We start from the raw sequence: 18,635 nt of genomic DNA, 5'->3' as shown, positions 1-18,635 counted from the left end.
AAGCAGAGTGGATTGGTGCTAGAGCAGAGAGCAGTTTGGAGAAAAGCAGAGGAGAGTCTGGAGAAGTGCTGTGGTGGGCTAAGAAGACCAAGACCCTAGGTAAAGGGACACCTGGTTTGTGCAGAGGGAGGGCAGGAAGCCCCACGAGCTGAAGGGCAGGAGAGGGAAGTAGCTCAGGGGAAGGAAGTGCTAGTTCTAATGGTTTATCGCTATCCCTAGGATCCCTGGGTTGGGCCACAGAGTAGAGGGTGGGCCCGGGTCCCTCCCTCTCCATTCCCCTCCTCTAGGACACTAGTGGGGCAGTTAATATGCCAGATCAGGGGCAAGAAATGGTGCCCTGAACCCCCATCCAAGAAGAGAAAGCGTGAGACCCGTCATAGTAGTGCTGGCAATTTGCCACAACAGATATTATGGTATTTTACAGTAGTAGCGGTAGTACAAAATACCACACTAGTGGTACTGTTTGGGGAGAATATTACTGTATTTTTTGTTTTAAGGACTAGTGCTTGCTCCATGTAATGGATGCTACCAAGAACATAAGAATAGCCATACTGGGTCAGGCCAATGGTCCATATAGCCCAGTATCCTGTTTTCAATGGTGGTCGGTGCCAGACGCTTCAGATGGAATGAACAGAACGTGGCACTTTATCAAGTGATCCATCCCCTGTTGGCCAGTCCCAGCTTCTGGCCATCAGAGTTTAGGGATACCCAGAGCATGGGGTGCTTGCATCCCTGGCTATCTTTGCTAAAAGCCATTGATAGACAGAGACTCCATGAACTTATCTAATTCTTTTTTGAACCCAGTTATTCTTTTGGCATTCACAACATCCCTTGACAATGAGTTCCATGGGTTGACTGTGAGTTGTGTGAAGTACTTCCTTAAGTTTGTTTTAAGACTTGCTGCCTATTAATTTAATTGGGTAACCCCAGGTCCTTATGTTATGTGACAGGGTGAATAAATCTTCCTTATTCACTTTCTCCAAATCATTCATGATTTTATAGACCTCTGTCATATCCACCCTTAGTCACCTCTTTTCTAAACTGAAGAGTCCAGTCTTTTAAAATCTCTCCTCATATAGAAGCTGTTCCATACTGCTATCATTTTTGTTGCCCTTCTCTGTACTTGTTCCAATTCTAATATATCCTGTTTGAGATGGGGGTGCAGTTCTGGTTTCAGTACTCAAGATGTGAGCATACCATGGAGTTATATAGTGGCATTATGATATTTTCTGCTTTATTATCTATCCCTTTCATAATGATTCCTAACATTGTTAGTTTTTTTTGGTAATACTAGATAATACTTAATCCTGCCTCAATGCAAAGGACTGGACTAGATACCTATCAAGGTCCCTTTCATTCAAGGATCACAAAGTGATTTTGCAAAGAAAGGTCAATATTATTCATACTCTACAGTTTTGTTTGATAATAAAATTATCCAGCCCTTTTAAAAATTCAGTCCAATATTTGTCCAATCTTCTCTGACAGTGAATCCCACAAGTTGCATACAAAGCTATGCTTAATTTTAGAAATCACTTTTTGTTTTAGGTGGGTTTTTTTAAAATTAATTCTGTGTGATTTTGGGGAAAAGACACAATTCAACACAACAAAACATCAGGAAGATAAATCAATCCCTGAAATAGAATAAACTTTTTGAAAGGTTAAGCATTGACAAGAACAGATGTTCAAGAATCTGTTCTGAAACCAAGCTACAGCTGAAGTGTATTATAAGAGTAGTACTTTACGAAGTGAACTTTAGCGTGCAGCAAGATCAAAAGAAGAATGTCATGAGAAACACAAGGTTTAACACTAAATTACATTCACGTTCTATTAATCTGCCAAAGAAGCAACATGTTAGTCTGAAACCCAGCTGTCCACTTTCAAGTTTTACAAGGTGTGTAACTGGTTTGTTAAAAGCAATCTAAATATATTTTCTTATTATTAATACATTTTCCTACTAGGTTACACTTAATATTCCAAAATGCAGCGTTCCAAAATTGTTGGGAAACTGACTATTCGACTACTGAAAGCAATGAAAAGCCTGGTGTCTTGCATTTGTAGGAGTTCTCAAGTTTATAATGAGAATGATCCCAGTCACTAGTACAAGTTGTTGCATGAAGAGAAAAAATAAACAACAGAGTCTTGAGCGCTTATTGCAGCTATTGAAAAGGAGAGTGCAACCACCAAAAAAGGATTTACTGTTGTTTCAACTATAACTGAGGGGACAGGGATAGGCAGGGGAGAGAAAAAAAATCAAGCCTGGAGTTGTTTTATGCTGTGTTGCTAGAATTAGCTAAATTGGAGAAACCTTTCAGTAAGGGCACTGCAAGGAAGGCTTTTGGGGATGACAAGATTATGAGGAATTTTGAAATTGTGTAACTGTCTCAGATGGTAGCAAGATTAGTTGCAGAACTGAACGAATGTGCACATGAAAAATATGATTCAGAAGTGCAGCTATTTGTTCTCTAGCCCTAGAAGAGAGCTGTGATAATACTGAATTAAGTTGTTAACTGCTCCTAGTCATTCAGAAGACTACACATTACATATGGAGCAACTGAAGATTATTCTCTTTGCACAGAACTACAATAGGTGTAGTCGTTTATGACAAAATGAATATGGTGGTTTTGATAAACATTTCTACATCATAATGGATGGACCTAGGAGCATTGGTGGCTCCAAGGGTAGATTGGTGGGACTCTTTAGGAGAGGATGGTACATCTCCTCAAACTCTGTACAAAAATCATCCACAATCCTTGCATGGAAAGTCCCTGAAATATGACCATGAAAGGAAAGCAGTAGTGAAAGTTACTAAACAAGTTGTGGTGGCAGCCAATCTCTTGCATGTAAAATTTCAGGCCTTTTTGGGGAAAAAACAGATGTCTAATTTGCTTAGCCAGCAAAGTTTGGAATAGAGAAGTGCTAGAAAATGTTTTGCAAGGTATGATGGTGTTAAAAAAGAGAAATCCAGTTGTTTCTGAAAAAGTGATGCTACAGAGCTTAAAGAGGTGCTGCCAGATTGCAGGGTATGTCTGAACTGGCTTTGTTGACAGATCTTTCCAATCAGCTCAAAAAGGAAGCAGCAGCACCTATCTGAATTGTTTGGTCATCTTAATGGATTTGCAACAAAATAAAGCTATACTTAGGATGCAAAATCTGGTGGTGTTCTCAAAATGAAGTACCTAAGAAACCTCAAGACTTCTCTCTTTTCTCGTCCACCAATGTTGCAGGTTTTTCTAGAAGACTTCCTCAATTAATGTATTGATTTTGCAGTCACAGGATGCATTTCTATTCAACAATCCTCCTGGAGTAGTGACTGGACCATCCATGGCTATTAGCAAAGATAGTCAGGGATGCAACCCTATGATCTGGGTGTCCCTAAGCCTCTGACTGCCAGATGCTGGGACTGAATGACAGAGGATGGATCACTTGACAATTACCCTGTTCTGTTCATTCCCTTTGAAACATCTGGCATTGGCCACTGTCAGAAAACAGGATACTGGGCTAGATGGACCACTGGTTTGACCCAGCATGGCGATTCTTATGGACTTCATCCAGCAACATATCAACTAGGCAGATCCAGACATGACAAAAAAATGAAACCAATGCAATTTCCCTGGAAGTCCCTTCTCAAGAATGCTTTCCAAAGATTAAAAACTTTGGCTTAAGGAGAAGGTTTTCCAGGAAATTGGGCTAGGTTACACTTTGAGCGTTTTCTCTGAATTCTTCTGTCAGTGGCCACAGGAAGAAGGCTGGGATTTGTTCTGCTCATGGCAGAAATTGGGGTGCAGCCCACAAACCCAACAGATCTTGTGGATCTGTTGGGGGTCCAGGGCTATCCATATGGATATCCAGTACCGTTGCACTAACCATTGGACTCCTGCAGTTCCCTGATCCTCTGGGAGAAGAGCTGCACTGCCAGGGTCTCCTCAGAACTAGCACCCATCCCTAGACCTCCATTTTAAAGGGGGTTCCTCAACGTACAAGAGATTTCCCAGGAAAGTTAAACTTATATGTGTGACCGCTCAGAATTAAACTTGCTGCTGGACACTTAACTTTTGCATTTCTTGCCTTATTTTTATTTTTACTAGACAAGTGTAATATTGCTTCAACACAGTTTTCTTCAGGAGATGTGTGCTCAATTCAGAGTAGACCTTAAACACCCTTTTCAGAATTTTGAGTTTAGATTAAGGTACAGTTTACAACAGATTGCAATTGTACACCAATATCCTGCACTACACTGGATACACGATATTTCACTGCTGCACCTCTAAAACTATTTGTTATTACACACTAATCACTTAGTGCAAATACTTAGAAATATTTCCAAAGCACAAAAGAGCTTTTTTCTTTGTATAGTACACACAATAAGATGTGGTGGGTAGGCTAGCAGCAACAGGGTAAAAAATGTTTCTGCCTCTGAATGCTGTGTCACTCTGAACACTTGTCAAACTCAGCTCTATAAATCTGTGACCTTAGAGATAGCTATTAATCCTGTAAAACACCCTGCGCCCCTTGACACTGAATGGTGGCCAATTCCAGTTAGACTAATTGTGTTTCAGATATGGGACTTTGTAACAAGCCAGCAGCAATACAGTCAGTAAGTTATCAACAAGACAGCTGGCTGTACATTTTCTCTCCCCCCTTAGGAGCTGTAGCATACGGATCAGGTACACCGCTGGCATTTATTATGCTTCCTCTTTTGCTATGGGGTTTTATATGCAAATTGTCTCCCCCATGCAATCACAAGGCTAGTCGTGTTTGGGCTGCTTCTGTCTTTTGATACCTTGCCAAGTTACAGATTCCCAGGGGTGGGGGTGAGAACGGTTTGGTTTAATTCATTGTGGTTATTGCACAAAAAGGAAACAAGGCTCATAACCAGAACTCCAGTGAACCATCAAAAACTCAAAACACATGGCGCACAGCTCAGTTACAAGTACAATAAACAAAGCTGTATTGGCTAATGTATCTTGTCTAAACTTAACCTGACAGGATCTCATAACAGCATGAAGTAGTGATTTCTCAATGAGCAGAATACGAATAGGTGAAAGCGTTTCTAGCAGACACTGCTGTTTAGTTAAACAGAGCACCCTTTCAGACCTCATATTTTACAACACAGGCTAGCCACCACCCTTACCTGCATAGCACTGTCTCCTATAGCTCGGCGGATTTCCCTCAGCGTCTGGTAGTGTTCTAGCAGGTGATCACCACATATTATGTCTACCTGTGAACAAATATAATAGAGTCAAAAGGGCATCCTCTCTCTTGCCTAGGGAAGACTATCTGTGTTTTTAGAACTTACTCATCAATGTTATACCAGAGCACCTGAGACTCGGTACTTACATTAAGAAAGTGAATTTGGCGCTGGTGAGAGCTGTTCAATTAACAGCCCTGGAGACAAACGTCCTTTCAGCTTTTGTTCATCAAATAGACATGGCATGAGCAGCAGCAAGGCAAGTTTCCTTATACTGCCCTGACAATTGGCCTCAGTTCTAACCTACAGGGGCCACTTCTAGAAGTAGTTTATTGTCTGCATCCCATTCACTACTTGACTCCCCTGGTGAAAACGGCACGAAAGGGGCTTTTTACTGGCAGCTGTGATACGGACTTACTGGAAACTCTACTGATATCCACGACTCATTTCACATAGGCCACTGGTACTAAAAACAAGGGGCCAGTAACAGTCCATTGCCAGAATCATCCAACAGCTCCAGAAAAGTAAGCAGTCTGGGGCAAGAATTGTCTTTTTGTTCTGCATTTGTACAGCACCTAGCACAATGAGGTTCTGGTCCACGACTGGTCTCCTATGTGCTATGGTAACACAAATAATAAAGGAGTCAATTCTCTGTGCCACTGGCAGCAGATGAAATACTATACCCCACCCAACATGGACAAAACGTGTTAACATTTCTGCTTCCTAGGACAGTGTTCCTTTTTGGAAGAAACGGTTTGAAGCAAACAGGTCGTGTGAGGGGTAGTTCATGGCATGCTGCTCTCAGCAAGCACATTACACAATCCCTACTCCAAAAATGATCAATTCTTTAGTAATGCAAGTGAATGAAGGGCACGCTCAGCAATTCCAGTCAGCAACCTCTACTGCAGCAGAGCTAAGCCTGTGACATTGTCAGTGTCAGGGTGGTCACTTCTTTTAAGCAACTTTCCAAAAAGCAGCTACTTGGAAAATACCATGTGGCCAAGGAAAAGGGTCATTAAAATGAGTCATTTTGAGCAGCTTGCCTTATTTTCACTATTCAATTGAACTTATTTTTTCACAAAACTACTACTACATATTTATCAAGTGATAGAAGGGCATACTTTAAACTGGGACACTAACATTTCAGGTAAAAGGAACAAGGACACGACATTCCCCCACTGGCTGCAAGTTTTAGACATAAGAATGAGCGGGGGAATCTCCCCTATAAATTAGGTGCCTGGATTTCATAGCTTGGTCAATTGACAAAGGCTGGGCAAAGAGAGATGTTCTGTAGCTTTCTCAATGTGAGCTTAGTCACATCAGTGATCTCAGAGGGTACTGTAATATCATTATATCTGCTCTTGTACGCACATAAAGCTGCTGCAGCAGGACAAAACTAAGCTGTTTTCGTGCTTTAACTATGTAACTGATCTGAATTTTTGTTTCATACTTGCTGGGTTATTTTTCTTTTTAAAGACATGCATCAGTGATCAAAGATCAAGAACTAGACCAAAGACATAGAATTGTGCCCCTCTCTAAAGGGCTGAGCATGGCTCTGGGATCCAGGAACTCATGAGTTTTGGGCCCTGCATGCCCCAGGTCCAATAGCAAACGGATGGCCAAGTGTCTTAACCTCTTTAGGTGCCACCATTCTCTCATCTCTAAAATTGGGATAATTACAAATACTTTGCTCAACTCACAAGGGGTTGAGAGTTTTAAGTAGAGATTGTAAAGTACTTTGAACTTGTAAACCACTAAGTATTACTTCTGCTTTTAATGCCTAAAAGGAACCTAGTGGGCAAAAATTAATCTGGACGTTAAAATAATCTTGATAAATTATGATTCTGATACTAATCTAGGATTTTTTTAAAATTACCCACATCTCATTGAGACATTAAAGAGATCAAACACAGACTCTAAATAATCACTTATATTTTTCTATTTATAGTCTGTTTCTGTACAATTATTCCTCCTCCATTCCCAAATTAACTATTAAATAGCATACTATCAGTTCAGAAGAGAGGCAAACCTATTCTTTGCCATTTTTTCTCGTGACGTGCAATGGTAACTGCTCTTGGATTACTGCCCTAAATTCTAACTCTCTCTTTTTTAAACTGGGTACGGCATTGAGAGTCCAATCCTGCTCTCACTAAAGTCAATGGGAATCTTGCCATGGCTTTCAATAGAAGCAGATTAAGACCTAAAGCAGGACTAGCTGCATCTTCATAGAATCACAGAATATTAGGGTTGGCAGGGACCTCAGGAGGTCATCTAGTCCAACCCCCTGCTCAAAGCAGGACCAATCCCAAACTAAATCTTAATTGGGTGGAGGGGAGAAACCCACATAAGTAGATAGTTGAAAATGCTGGCCTTTATATAATAGAAAAATAAAACAATTCGTTCCCTTAAAGGACATAAATTGACACGATGGTAATTCTTGGCAATTTTAAAATAACTGAAAATGACCATTTGTTTGGAAATACCACACCATCTGGGAACACTCTGATGTTGACCCTGCTGCGGCAAATTCAGATGATAATCACTGATGAATCAGTGGCTTTTAATTAATTATTGCAAAGCAGTTTTCACATACACCTCCTTGGAGTGTTCTGAATACCAAATGCCTAATTCCACCATTTCAGCATTAGGCCCCAAAGTTCTCCCTGCTAATTGCCGCCCTAGTATTCATTCCACTTGTTCAAGAATAAAAGGGACAGAAGTGCAGAATGGAAAAAAGCCAACATAATTTATTCCCAAAATCTTCTTCCATAAGCATGTGCAGTATAGGTGCAAATCTACTGTAACCTGGTGTCCCACAGAAGTCCTTGTGCCATAAGGAAATTAATATATTATAGATGGAAAAAAAGAGCTACCATTAACACAAGTGCTATAAATCTGCTTCAGACTTGACTAACTGGTAAAATTGGAGCCAATTAGTACTAAGCTACTGAGACAGCAACGACTTTGATTAGTTTGACCTTTTGATGAAAAGGAAAGATTGAGGTGTTACTGCTGAATAACCTTAATAATCACTCATGCTAAAGCAGAGTTAACAAAAGCAGCCTATTATACCATTTATTTTCATTAGATGGCATATTTGTTGCATGCAAAAGCTACTTTTTCAAAAGTCATGACAGACAAATACAAACTAATGCGTATTGTTTAAGATGAAGACAAATAATTTGAGATTATTATACAATGCCCCAAAATTGATGTCATACCAGGAATGAATTTGGTCCAATTAGTGTTAGAACTCAACTGAGTGGTTCTGTGTAAGTACAGTTATCCAGGAGATAAGATGAAAGCAAAATAAAAAGCACCAGAGGTTTAGCTTTTGATATGTGGATGGCTAGGAGGGGTGGATTTGATTGCAAGATCAGGGCAATAGTGATATGTGGATTTGATTATTCAAATAGTTGACTAAAACCTTCATTTCCTTTCAACTGTTGTCATTATGATCTTTCTATGCACCTGATAAAACCATCTCTGGGACTAAGGCTGGCATAATTACAGAGAGACCGCATCAGCAGATACACCATATGTGCACAGACTTCCAATTACTCTCCAAAGGAACCTATTTACATGCATGCTTTCAGAAAAACGTATCTGATTATGGAACATTTCTACCCCATAAACCACATCTGCACAGTCAAAGCAGCTGAGCTGCTGGTTTCCTCTTTGGTATCAGGGGATTTGTTCCACCACTTTTGTCAAGAAAGGATAATGCTGCCATTGGATGATCCCACTGGAAATAGCATATAACAGTAACTACTGGGCTCAGGTTCCCATTCCATAGTTAGGAAAAGCAAAATTACACGCACCTATATTTGATACCAAGACAATTTGCCTTAGATAAATACCTAAGATAACTCAATGCTTTACATATTCAGCCTAATCTAGAAACAAAGTCTCTGAAAAGTAGTATGCTTGGAATTGCTAGTAAATATTAAAGCCTCTGAGAAAATTATTCAAACTTCAGTGAAAAAACAAGCTCCAATTAGATACAGCTGAATATTCAAGAGGCACCTTGTAATTAGAAATGTATGTGTGCTGACAGACAAAATTAGACATTCCCCAAGGCACGAAGGTCAAGACAAAGCATCAATAAAAGTCAAACGTGCTGAGGGATAAAAATGAAGTCTTAACCTTTCAGATGACTAGGGAATTTGAACTAAAATCCATAAGCAAACTTAAATACAAAAGCTCAGCAAATAATCTGAAATCCTCCCTCAGAGACTCCAGGTGGGATTTTTTTTTTTACTCAAAATTGCCCTTTAGATTTTTGTCTGTTTCTTCACATGTCCTAAAAAGGTGCTTTATCATTTGAACAATTCCATTAACCTCAAGTCCCCACAGGCAGATAGGCTGTCATTGGATGAAGGTCAAAGATAGCAAATAATCCGCCAATGCACAAATCTGGTCAAACAGCCTCAAGGTTAGTCAGCTATTTGGGAGATTGGAAATGGAATACAGAACCTTTCACCTCTTGGTTGTTGGTTCAAAGATGACCCAGGTGGGTAATATCCAAAAGTACTTACCATCTGATAACCATTTAGCAGCTTACTTGAGAGGAGTTGCACATTAGGTACTAAATTTGGTCACAACATTCACCATAACTGACACTCTAATTAAAAGTCTCAACAGAGAGACTAAGGATGAAATTGATAAGTTGGGGGAGACACACACAGGACATGGAATATATAAAGAGAGAGGTTTCTTCTTTTCCCCTCCACACCTTCCTGAAGCCCAGGGAAAATCAGATTCATCCCTGTGCCAGTCACAGTTTTCTACACATAAGTGATAAGACTGTAAAATTCAGTGTCAGGGGAGAGTCCCGGCTTCCCAACAGGACCCAGCACTTGCCTGTAGCCCAGGTAAGGCCCAAGGTAAGAGATTTCAAGCTTTGTGACATTTTTATATAGCAATGATCTATTTCAGGTTGTTTTTAGAGGTTTAATTATTTCAAAGATACATACTGGAAGAGTAACAAAGTGTCAGGCAGAGGAGTTACATTAAAAGAGGCACATAGCCAAAACACCCCACAAAACCCCCCCTCCAATAGCCATGAACCAGTGATAGACATTTAAAAGCAAAGATAGCTTAGAAAGCAAAGCAAGAGGACCTCAGCATAAGAGATAAGGTGGGTGAGGAAATCTCTTTTATTGGACCAATTTCTGTTGGTGACAGAGGCATGTTTTCGAGCCACACAGAGCTCCCAGTGTCACAGCAAAATGCAAGGTGGTCCCAGAGCCTGGGCTCTCAAGCCTGAAGGTCTACACTGCAATTAAACAATCCCTCAGCTCAAGCCCTGCAAGCCAGAGTCAGCAGGCATGGGGATGGGTTTTTAAATACAGTGTAGACAAACCCTAAGTAACACATGGGAATTGGTTCATGAAGAACTATAGTTGAGCCACTAAGTAACAATGACTAAAATATAGGATTGTGGATTAATCACAGTTAACTCATGCAATTAACTCAAAAAAATTAAATGCAATTAAAAAAATTCATTGCGATTAATCACAGTTTTAATCGTACTGTTAAACAATAGAATACCAATTGAAATTTATTAAATATTTTGGATGTTTTTCTACATTTTCATATATATGTGTTGTAATTGAAATCAGAGTGTATATTTTGATTACAAATATTGCACTGTAAAAACGATAAACAAAATAAATAGTATTTTTCAATTCACCTCATACAAGTACTGTAGTGCAATCTCTTTGTCATGAAAATAAACCTTAAAAAGTAGATTTTTTTTGGTAACATAACTGCACTGAAAAACAAAACAATGTAAAACTTCAGAGCCTACACGTCCACTCAGTCCTACTTCTTGTTCAGCCAATTGCTAAGACAAACAAGTTTGTTTACATTTACAGGAGATAATGTTGTCCTCTTCTTATTTACAATGTCACCAGAAAGTGAGAACAGGCATTTGCGTGGCACTTTTGTAGATGGCATTGCAAGGTATTTACGTGCCAGATATGCTAATGATTAATATGCCCCTTCATGCTTCGGCCACCATTCTAGAGGACATGCTTCCATGTTGATGAAGCTTGTTTAAAAAAATAATGCGTTAATTAAATTTGTGACTGAACTCCTTGGGGGAGAATTGTATGTCCCCTGCTCTGTTTTACCCAAATTCTGCCATATATTTCATGTTATAGTAGTCTTGGATGATGACCCAACACATGTTCGTTTTAAGAACACCTTCACTTCAGATTTGACAAAACGCAAAGAAGGTACCAATGTGAGATTTCTAAAGATAGCTACAGCACTCGACCCAAAGTTTAAGAATCTGAAGTGCCTTCCAAAATCTGACAGGGACGAAGGGTGGAGCATGTTTTTCAGAAGTCTTAAAAGAGCAACACTCCGATGAGGAAACTACAAAACCCAAACCACCAAAAAAGAAAATCAACCTTCTTCTGGTGGCATCTGACTCAGATAATGAAAATGAGCATGTGTTGGTCTGCACTGCTTTGGATTGTTATCAAGCAGAACCCCTCATCAGCATGGATGCACATCCCCTGGAATGGTGGTTGATGCATGAAGGGACATATGAATCTTTAGCACATCTGGCACATAAATATCTTGCAACGCTGGCTACAACAGCACCATGAGAACGCCTGTTCTCATTTTCAGGAGACGTATACAAGAAGTGAGCAGCATTATCTCCTGCAAATGTAAACAAGCTTGTTCGTCTGAACGACTGGCTGAACAAGTAGGACTGAGAGGACTGGCAGGCTCTAAAATGTTACATTGTTTTATTTTTGAATACAGTTATTTTTTGTACATAATTCTATATTTGTAAGTTCAACTTTCACGATAAGAGATTGCACTACAGTATTTGTATTAGGTGAATTGAAAAATAGTTTTTTTTTTACAGTGCAAATACTTGTAATTAAAAATAAATATACAGTGAGCACTGTACACTTGGTATTCTGTGTTGTAATTGAAATCAATATATTTGAAAATGTAGAAAACATCCAAAAATTTAAATAAATACTATTCTGTTATTGTTTAACAGTGCAACTAATTGCGCAATTGATTTTTTTATCATGTGATTAATCGCAATTATTTTTTTAAATCGCTTGACAACTCCACTAAGATATAATTCAGTTCAACATTGTTGGGAGAGGAATCATACCAATGACTTGCACTGACATACTAGACTTTAGAAAGGGGGAATTAATAATAAAAATAAACAATGAGGAAGACAATCAAAGACCTTCAAATCAGAAGTGAGGAAATAAAAAATCCTTAAACTCAGCATGGACGTTATGAAGCATTCTATAGTACGGCCACTGAAAATGGGTATACGCCTAAACAAAAAGGGAAGCCAATATAGTTAAATGGTAAGGCTCAAGCAGATGTTTGAGTCAAACACGTATCCTTTAGAAAATGGAAATGCAGCACACATGAAGCCAACAGAAAGGAGACTATGGAAGGAGAAATGAAAGATAGAAATCAGGAGGGCTGTGAGGGACTCTGATGAGTGAATGAAATTAAAACAAACAACAAGAAATTCCTTAAGTGTTTTTGAAGCTTGAAGGATTAAGTAGGCTTGAATTTTTTTAACATGTAAAAAACTAGCAAGATATATTAAGATAAAACCTCAGAGAGGAGGATAAAGTTTAGAACTGTGATTGAAAAAGATGCTCAGAGTCAATATTTTAGTCCTACCTCATAGGTAAATAAATGTGGGACACTGAATTATAAATTTAGAAATCAAGCCAAAGTAGAGACACTAAAAACTTTCATGCCTTTATCAATGTCATAATAACTATTACTCCTTTAATATTCTCCAAGGAAGTTGGCCAGAGAGTGTACATTGTTACACTTTCTCAATCCACTGCCAAATTTTAGATAGCAAACCAATGAAAGACAGTCATAGCACTCTTGCATTTGTATGTTTAAAATCTCTCTCACATGGCTTTATATCTTATTTCCTCAAAGACATCTGTCTGCACTGACTTATATTCAGCCTATTAGTTTTACAATCTGTGTTTTATCATCCATCATGGAAAACTAAAGTAAGACATGATCCATCAGTCTACTGATCTTTATTGGCACATCTGGCCTCTCTCTCAGGCATCTTTACCAACAGACAGTCAGCTTCAGTTCTGAATACTGTACCAAGAAGATGACAGCTCAACATTTATGCCCCTTGTGTGCCACACTAGTCAGGGACAGTTTTCAGATTTTTACATTTGAACAATACATTGTATACCCTGCTTCCTTTGTCCAAAACACTTAACTCCCCTTTGCTCCCTTATGGAACTATTTTCATCTAAGTCACTATGGATTTGGGGCCTTAAGAATATTACCAGAAGTTATTACATGTTTTCAGTAATCACAACGATTAGAAATGTCATTTTCTATTTGGGTAGAAAGGATTTGATATAGGAAAAAAATAAAACAAAAAAACCCCATACATAACTTCCCCTCCAGACCGACAACGCTTGCACAAAAAAGCTTAGCTTAGAAAAAAGCTTAGAAGCATCTAAAGAGTGCAAGAGCTGTCTCGCCACAACACTATTCAAAAATGGATACCAGTTGATATTTGACCAGATCAACGTCAAGCAATAGTTTCTTATGAAAAGGCTACACTAATGCTTCCTTCAAAGCAATAAAGCAGTCTGCTCAAAGAGGTGTTAACATTTCTCTTTCAACAATGGACCTCATACTTTCCTGCTGGCCTTCATCAGACAGAAAGGGAATATATTTGACCACATTCTCCGATACCTCAGTAAATGACATTGGCTAAAGCAGCAGAGAAGACTTAGCACCTGACCTTGTTCTGTGTCCCCACATGAGGATGCAGAGAGCCTGCCCTAAATGTAAGTAATATTTCTACAAAATCACAAGACGTTTCCTCCTAGTGGGAGTATTCAGACCAGCCACCAAGCAATGCAAGTATTGCTCATCCTACTTATGACATGAAGCAGAGCTGCTGTCTGAGAATTGCAGATGTTATAGTGAAGGGAGTAAACCATTTCTTTCTCTCCCACTCATCCACAGCATTAGAATTAAACACTTTTATGCTCCAAGCAATCAGCCTCAGGATAACTTTCCTCATGTTTTAACTACATTTTCATTTCATGAAGCAGGAGTGTATCATCCCTAGCCAATCTGTGTCATTTTCAATGGCTTACTGTCATTGACTCCATTTCAAAATTGCCCTCCTGGTTTTCCAAAGTTCTCCACAGACTCAATTTACATCTATTGGCTTAGAAACTGCTTCCAAAGCTCTAGTCTTGGTCTTCCCTTGCTCTCTTCTCCATGATTTTCTGCACTCGGGTGCATGTGAGTGTTGCAAAAGGATGTGTCAGACTTTTAATTATGGTACCCCATTTATCTGGAACTCTTCCCATTCATCTCCAAGCCATCAAGTCAAGTCTCATTTTAACACCTTTTTTCTGTTTTACTGAAAATGGACTCTCTAGGATATTTTTTTAATGTTGTGTTGGTGGGACAGAGCATGGTTTGACAGATAAAGGAAAGGATTGAGAGTCAGGACTCAAATTTCAGTTCCCAAAACTGCTGTTAACTTGGTGTGTTATGCTGAACAAATCACTTCATCACCTGTGCATCAACTTTTGCATCCTTAAAAATGAGGATACCAAGATGAATCTTTGTCAAATCATGTAGAAATTCTGGTGAAAGCAGCATTATTTTAGATAAAGGTATGGAACAGGATCTTTACATGATGTCAAAAGTGCAGCTGGAGAAGCTAAGGCACAAAGGTGAAGTGACTTGCTGAATATCAGAGAGAGAGAGCAGCAGAACTGGGAATAGAACCCAAGAGTACAGACCTCCAGTCCCTTTGAAAGTTTAACTCTAGAGCCATGATTTTGTTTAATTACTTTTCTAAGTGAAGCAGTGTTTGAGCTCTGAAAGAGAAGAATTACTTAGAAAAAAGTCACATCACCAGCACTTAAAAACACAACAGAAAAACTCACAACCCTGTGAATATAATTCATTAAGAAAAAGCAAGAACATCACATTGCTGTAGTGACAGCTTAGTGAGTTTCCATAAAATGAAACCAAATTAAGGTTCCCGGAGACTCCTAAGCCCAAGGCTACAAAGGCATAAAGTATTGTCCCCGGTACATATTTCTGCTGGTCAGATGGTTACTGCAGCTGCCTTTACTGAAAGATCCATAGAACAGCATGGAGGGACTAAATGAACAAGTGCATAGCCACACCACTTCATTATATTGCAGTCAAAATATATTGGCAGCATCTCAAGTGAATGTAGGCAAACATTTGAATGCAAGAGATTTCAATCATGAGCAGTGAAAATATATTCTCCTCATGCGTAACAGAACAGAACAGCAGAAACAAATACACCAAAACGTTCAGAGAACGACAAGCCCTTCAATGAAACACAAGTAATGCTTCCACACTGCAAACAGGATTGGGTTAGAGCCAGAGCAACACACTTGCCCTTTACAGTATGGAAAAACTGGCCATCGTGCCGTTTAGCTCATTATAACCATATACAGATTTTTTTCTAAATCCCTTGACAAGGAGTATTTTGGCTGCTCTTAGAAGAAAATATTCCAATAGCCAGACTGTCATTTCAAAGATTCACAGGTCACCATGTCAGTAAGCAAACAGTGCAATCATCCTAAATTTTCACAGCAGTAGAGCAGCATAAGAAGACTTTCAAAGCTATTACAATGTACTAGTTGGCTGCATAAAACATTAAGTCTCTGGTTTCCTTACAGGAGAACAGAATGCACGCATCTCTCTTGCTCCTGATCGCAGGATGGGGAAGTTGTTTACTCAGCTACATTACTAAAGGTGGATGACCAAGGATATAATCTGGTTTCACAGAGTATCTTTCACACTTAGGCACACATGCACACACAATTTTAGCACTGTCTGAGAATGGGTAACAAAATCAGCTCCCTGTAATGCCATGCTTCAAATGACGTTGAACTCTGTTGTCCTGTCCGTGTGAACAGGGCCAACCAAGTTCAACTCATATTTCAAGAGAGTTTGGCCATTTTAACTCATTTCAGACCGTTATAATGAGTGCTGAGAACACTTCATTAGAAATGAGCGTTCATCTCTACTGACCCACCGGAGTTAAAGTGGGAAGCTGTGTTTGATACCCGTTCTCAGACAATGAGGTGACACAACTCTAGATATCCCAAAGCAATCAGTTAATGCTAGAGCAGCAGGCATACAGACAAACAAACAAGTGTTAGGCACTCAAATAGCTCACACAGCTATCAGATTCTGTGGCACAACATACAAAGATGTTTTTTGTCAGCCCTTTCAAGTGCTTTAGTTATTGCACAGTGGCTGTAGGAGTCCCGTTGATAAACCGTTAGCTAACACTCCATACAGAAATCAGCATATTCACTAGGGAAATTAAACTAACTCTGGGGCATCTATTTTACAACGGATAACACAGTTAGAATACAGTTTGGGAGACAGGAAGTGGAAAAATAACATATTAAACTCTACAAGAAGAATTTAGATTGGCAGAATTAGAAGCAAGTCTGTAAAACGGCATCGGCCTGATTTTCAAAGCTGAGCACCTGCATCTTCCATTGGAGTTGTGGGTGCCCAGAACTTCAGAATATTAGAATCCAAATATGATGCTTTTTTTTTTTTTTAAAGTACCATCCACGTCTGAATTGAATGTTGGCTTCTCTCTAACTTCGCATCTAAGAAAAATTTTATTTACTTAGGATTCCCAACAGCACTATCTACAATGGGAAGCTACATACATTCTTACTGAGAGGAAACCAGTAAATGTAACTAGGTTGTTTCTACAGGATGAATAATTTATATCCAATTTGCACTGTCACCGTGTGACAGCAAGCAGCATGAATAAAGACTCAAAGCTGGAAAAAACAAACAGTCATGCTTTATGTATGATGTATGAGACAAACAAACCGAACTCCAAGACCATCACTTTATTTCTGCTATTTGCCTATTCTCATCAGCAGCAGCTGGATTTTCCAGTTACCTGTCAGCAGCTGGATGGATCATTTATGCTTATGTAACTCCCGCAGCCTTCTCAGCTGAACAGTAGTTGGAATCATTTCCTAAAAGTTGCATGGGGTTTTAGTTGTGTGAGTCTCATTGATTTCAATGAGAACCGGGTGTTTAAATCCTGTGCACAACATTTGAGTGTTCCTCTATTTTACACACACACACACACACACACACACACACACACACACACACACACACACACACACACACACTTTTATTCCACCCCACCCCTCCAAAATCACCATCTTCCCCCACCACCCTCTAATCTTCTTGAGCCTCCTTCAACATTCAGTTCAGCCTTATTGTGTTCACCTAAATCCAACTCCTGCCTATATCTCTGCTCTCATATCCTCCCACGCTCCCTTCTACCTCCCTCTGTGCCTTTTGTTTGCAATGCCATTGGGCTTTTATTGAACGTACTCCACCTATTGTCAAGCCCCATGTACTATTAAAGCGATATACAGAGAATATTATCAGAAAATTTAAAAAGAGCTGCTACTGAGTGGGGACAGTTAAATCTTGCATGATCCCCTGGTACACACACTGAATCACAGCTTTTAGGAGTTTGCTTACTGGATTAGATGAATACCATGGCTCTGCCTCTGGCCTCTAAGGGTATGTCTACATCAGTGGTCTCCAAACCTTTTACACGCAAGATCACTTTTTGAATTTAAGAGCAACCAGGATATACCCTGCCCCTTCCCTGAGGCCCCACCTCTTCCCCAAAGCCCTGCCCCACTCATTCCATGCCCCCCTCTCTCCATCACTTGCTCTCCCCCACCTTCACTCACTTTCACTGCGCTGGGTCAGGGGTTTGGGAGGGGGTGTGGTCTCTGGGCTGGGGCTGAGGGGTTCGGGATGCAGGAGGGGGTGAGGGGTGCAAGCTCTGGGAGGGTATTTGGGTGCAGAAGGGGGCTCCGGGCTAGGGCAGAGTGTCAGGGTACAGGAGGGAGTGCTGGCTCTGGGAGGAGGGTCAGCACTGCGGCAGGGGATTAGGGTGCGGGGGGGGTACGGGGTGCTGGGTTTGAGAGGGGGCTCAGGGCTGGGGCAGGGATGCAGGAGAGGGTATGGGGTGTTGCTGGCTCTGGGAGGGGGCTGAGGGCTGGGGCAGGGCTTGGGATGCAGGAGGATTTTCGGATGCAGGAGGGGATATGGGGTGCTAGCTCTGGGAGGGGGTCAGGGCTGGGGTATGGCCTCCTGCCAGGTGACACTTACCTCAGTTGGCACCACAGTGAAGCTAAGGCAGGATCCCTGCCTGCTGGGGTCCCACACCACTCCCAGAAGGGGCCTACATGCCCCTGCAGCCCCTGGAGGGCTGGGAGTGGGGACACATGGCTCTGTGAGCTGCCCCTGTCTGCAGGCACCACCCCCAAAGCTCCCATTGGCCACAGTTCCCCGTCCCGGCCAACGGGAGCTGCGGGGGCGGTGC

General features: G+C 40.4%; 1 protein-coding gene across 1 annotated transcript in view; it reads right to left on the bottom strand.

The window, feature by feature from the left end:
- PCGF6 (polycomb group ring finger 6) overlaps positions 1-18,635 on the bottom strand; it is a 55,591-nt gene that overhangs the window by 7,067 nt on the left and 29,889 nt on the right. The window contains 1 exon segment of the mRNA XM_038408124.2: positions 5,132-5,218. Within this exon segment, the coding sequence (XP_038264052.2) occupies positions 5,132-5,218 (87 nt within the window).

This window comes from Dermochelys coriacea, chromosome 7, assembly GCF_009764565.3.
Source record: "Dermochelys coriacea isolate rDerCor1 chromosome 7, rDerCor1.pri.v4, whole genome shotgun sequence".
Lineage (NCBI taxonomy): Eukaryota > Metazoa > Chordata > Testudines > Dermochelyidae > Dermochelys > Dermochelys coriacea.
This window is presented reverse-complemented; position numbering and strand designations above follow the sequence as displayed.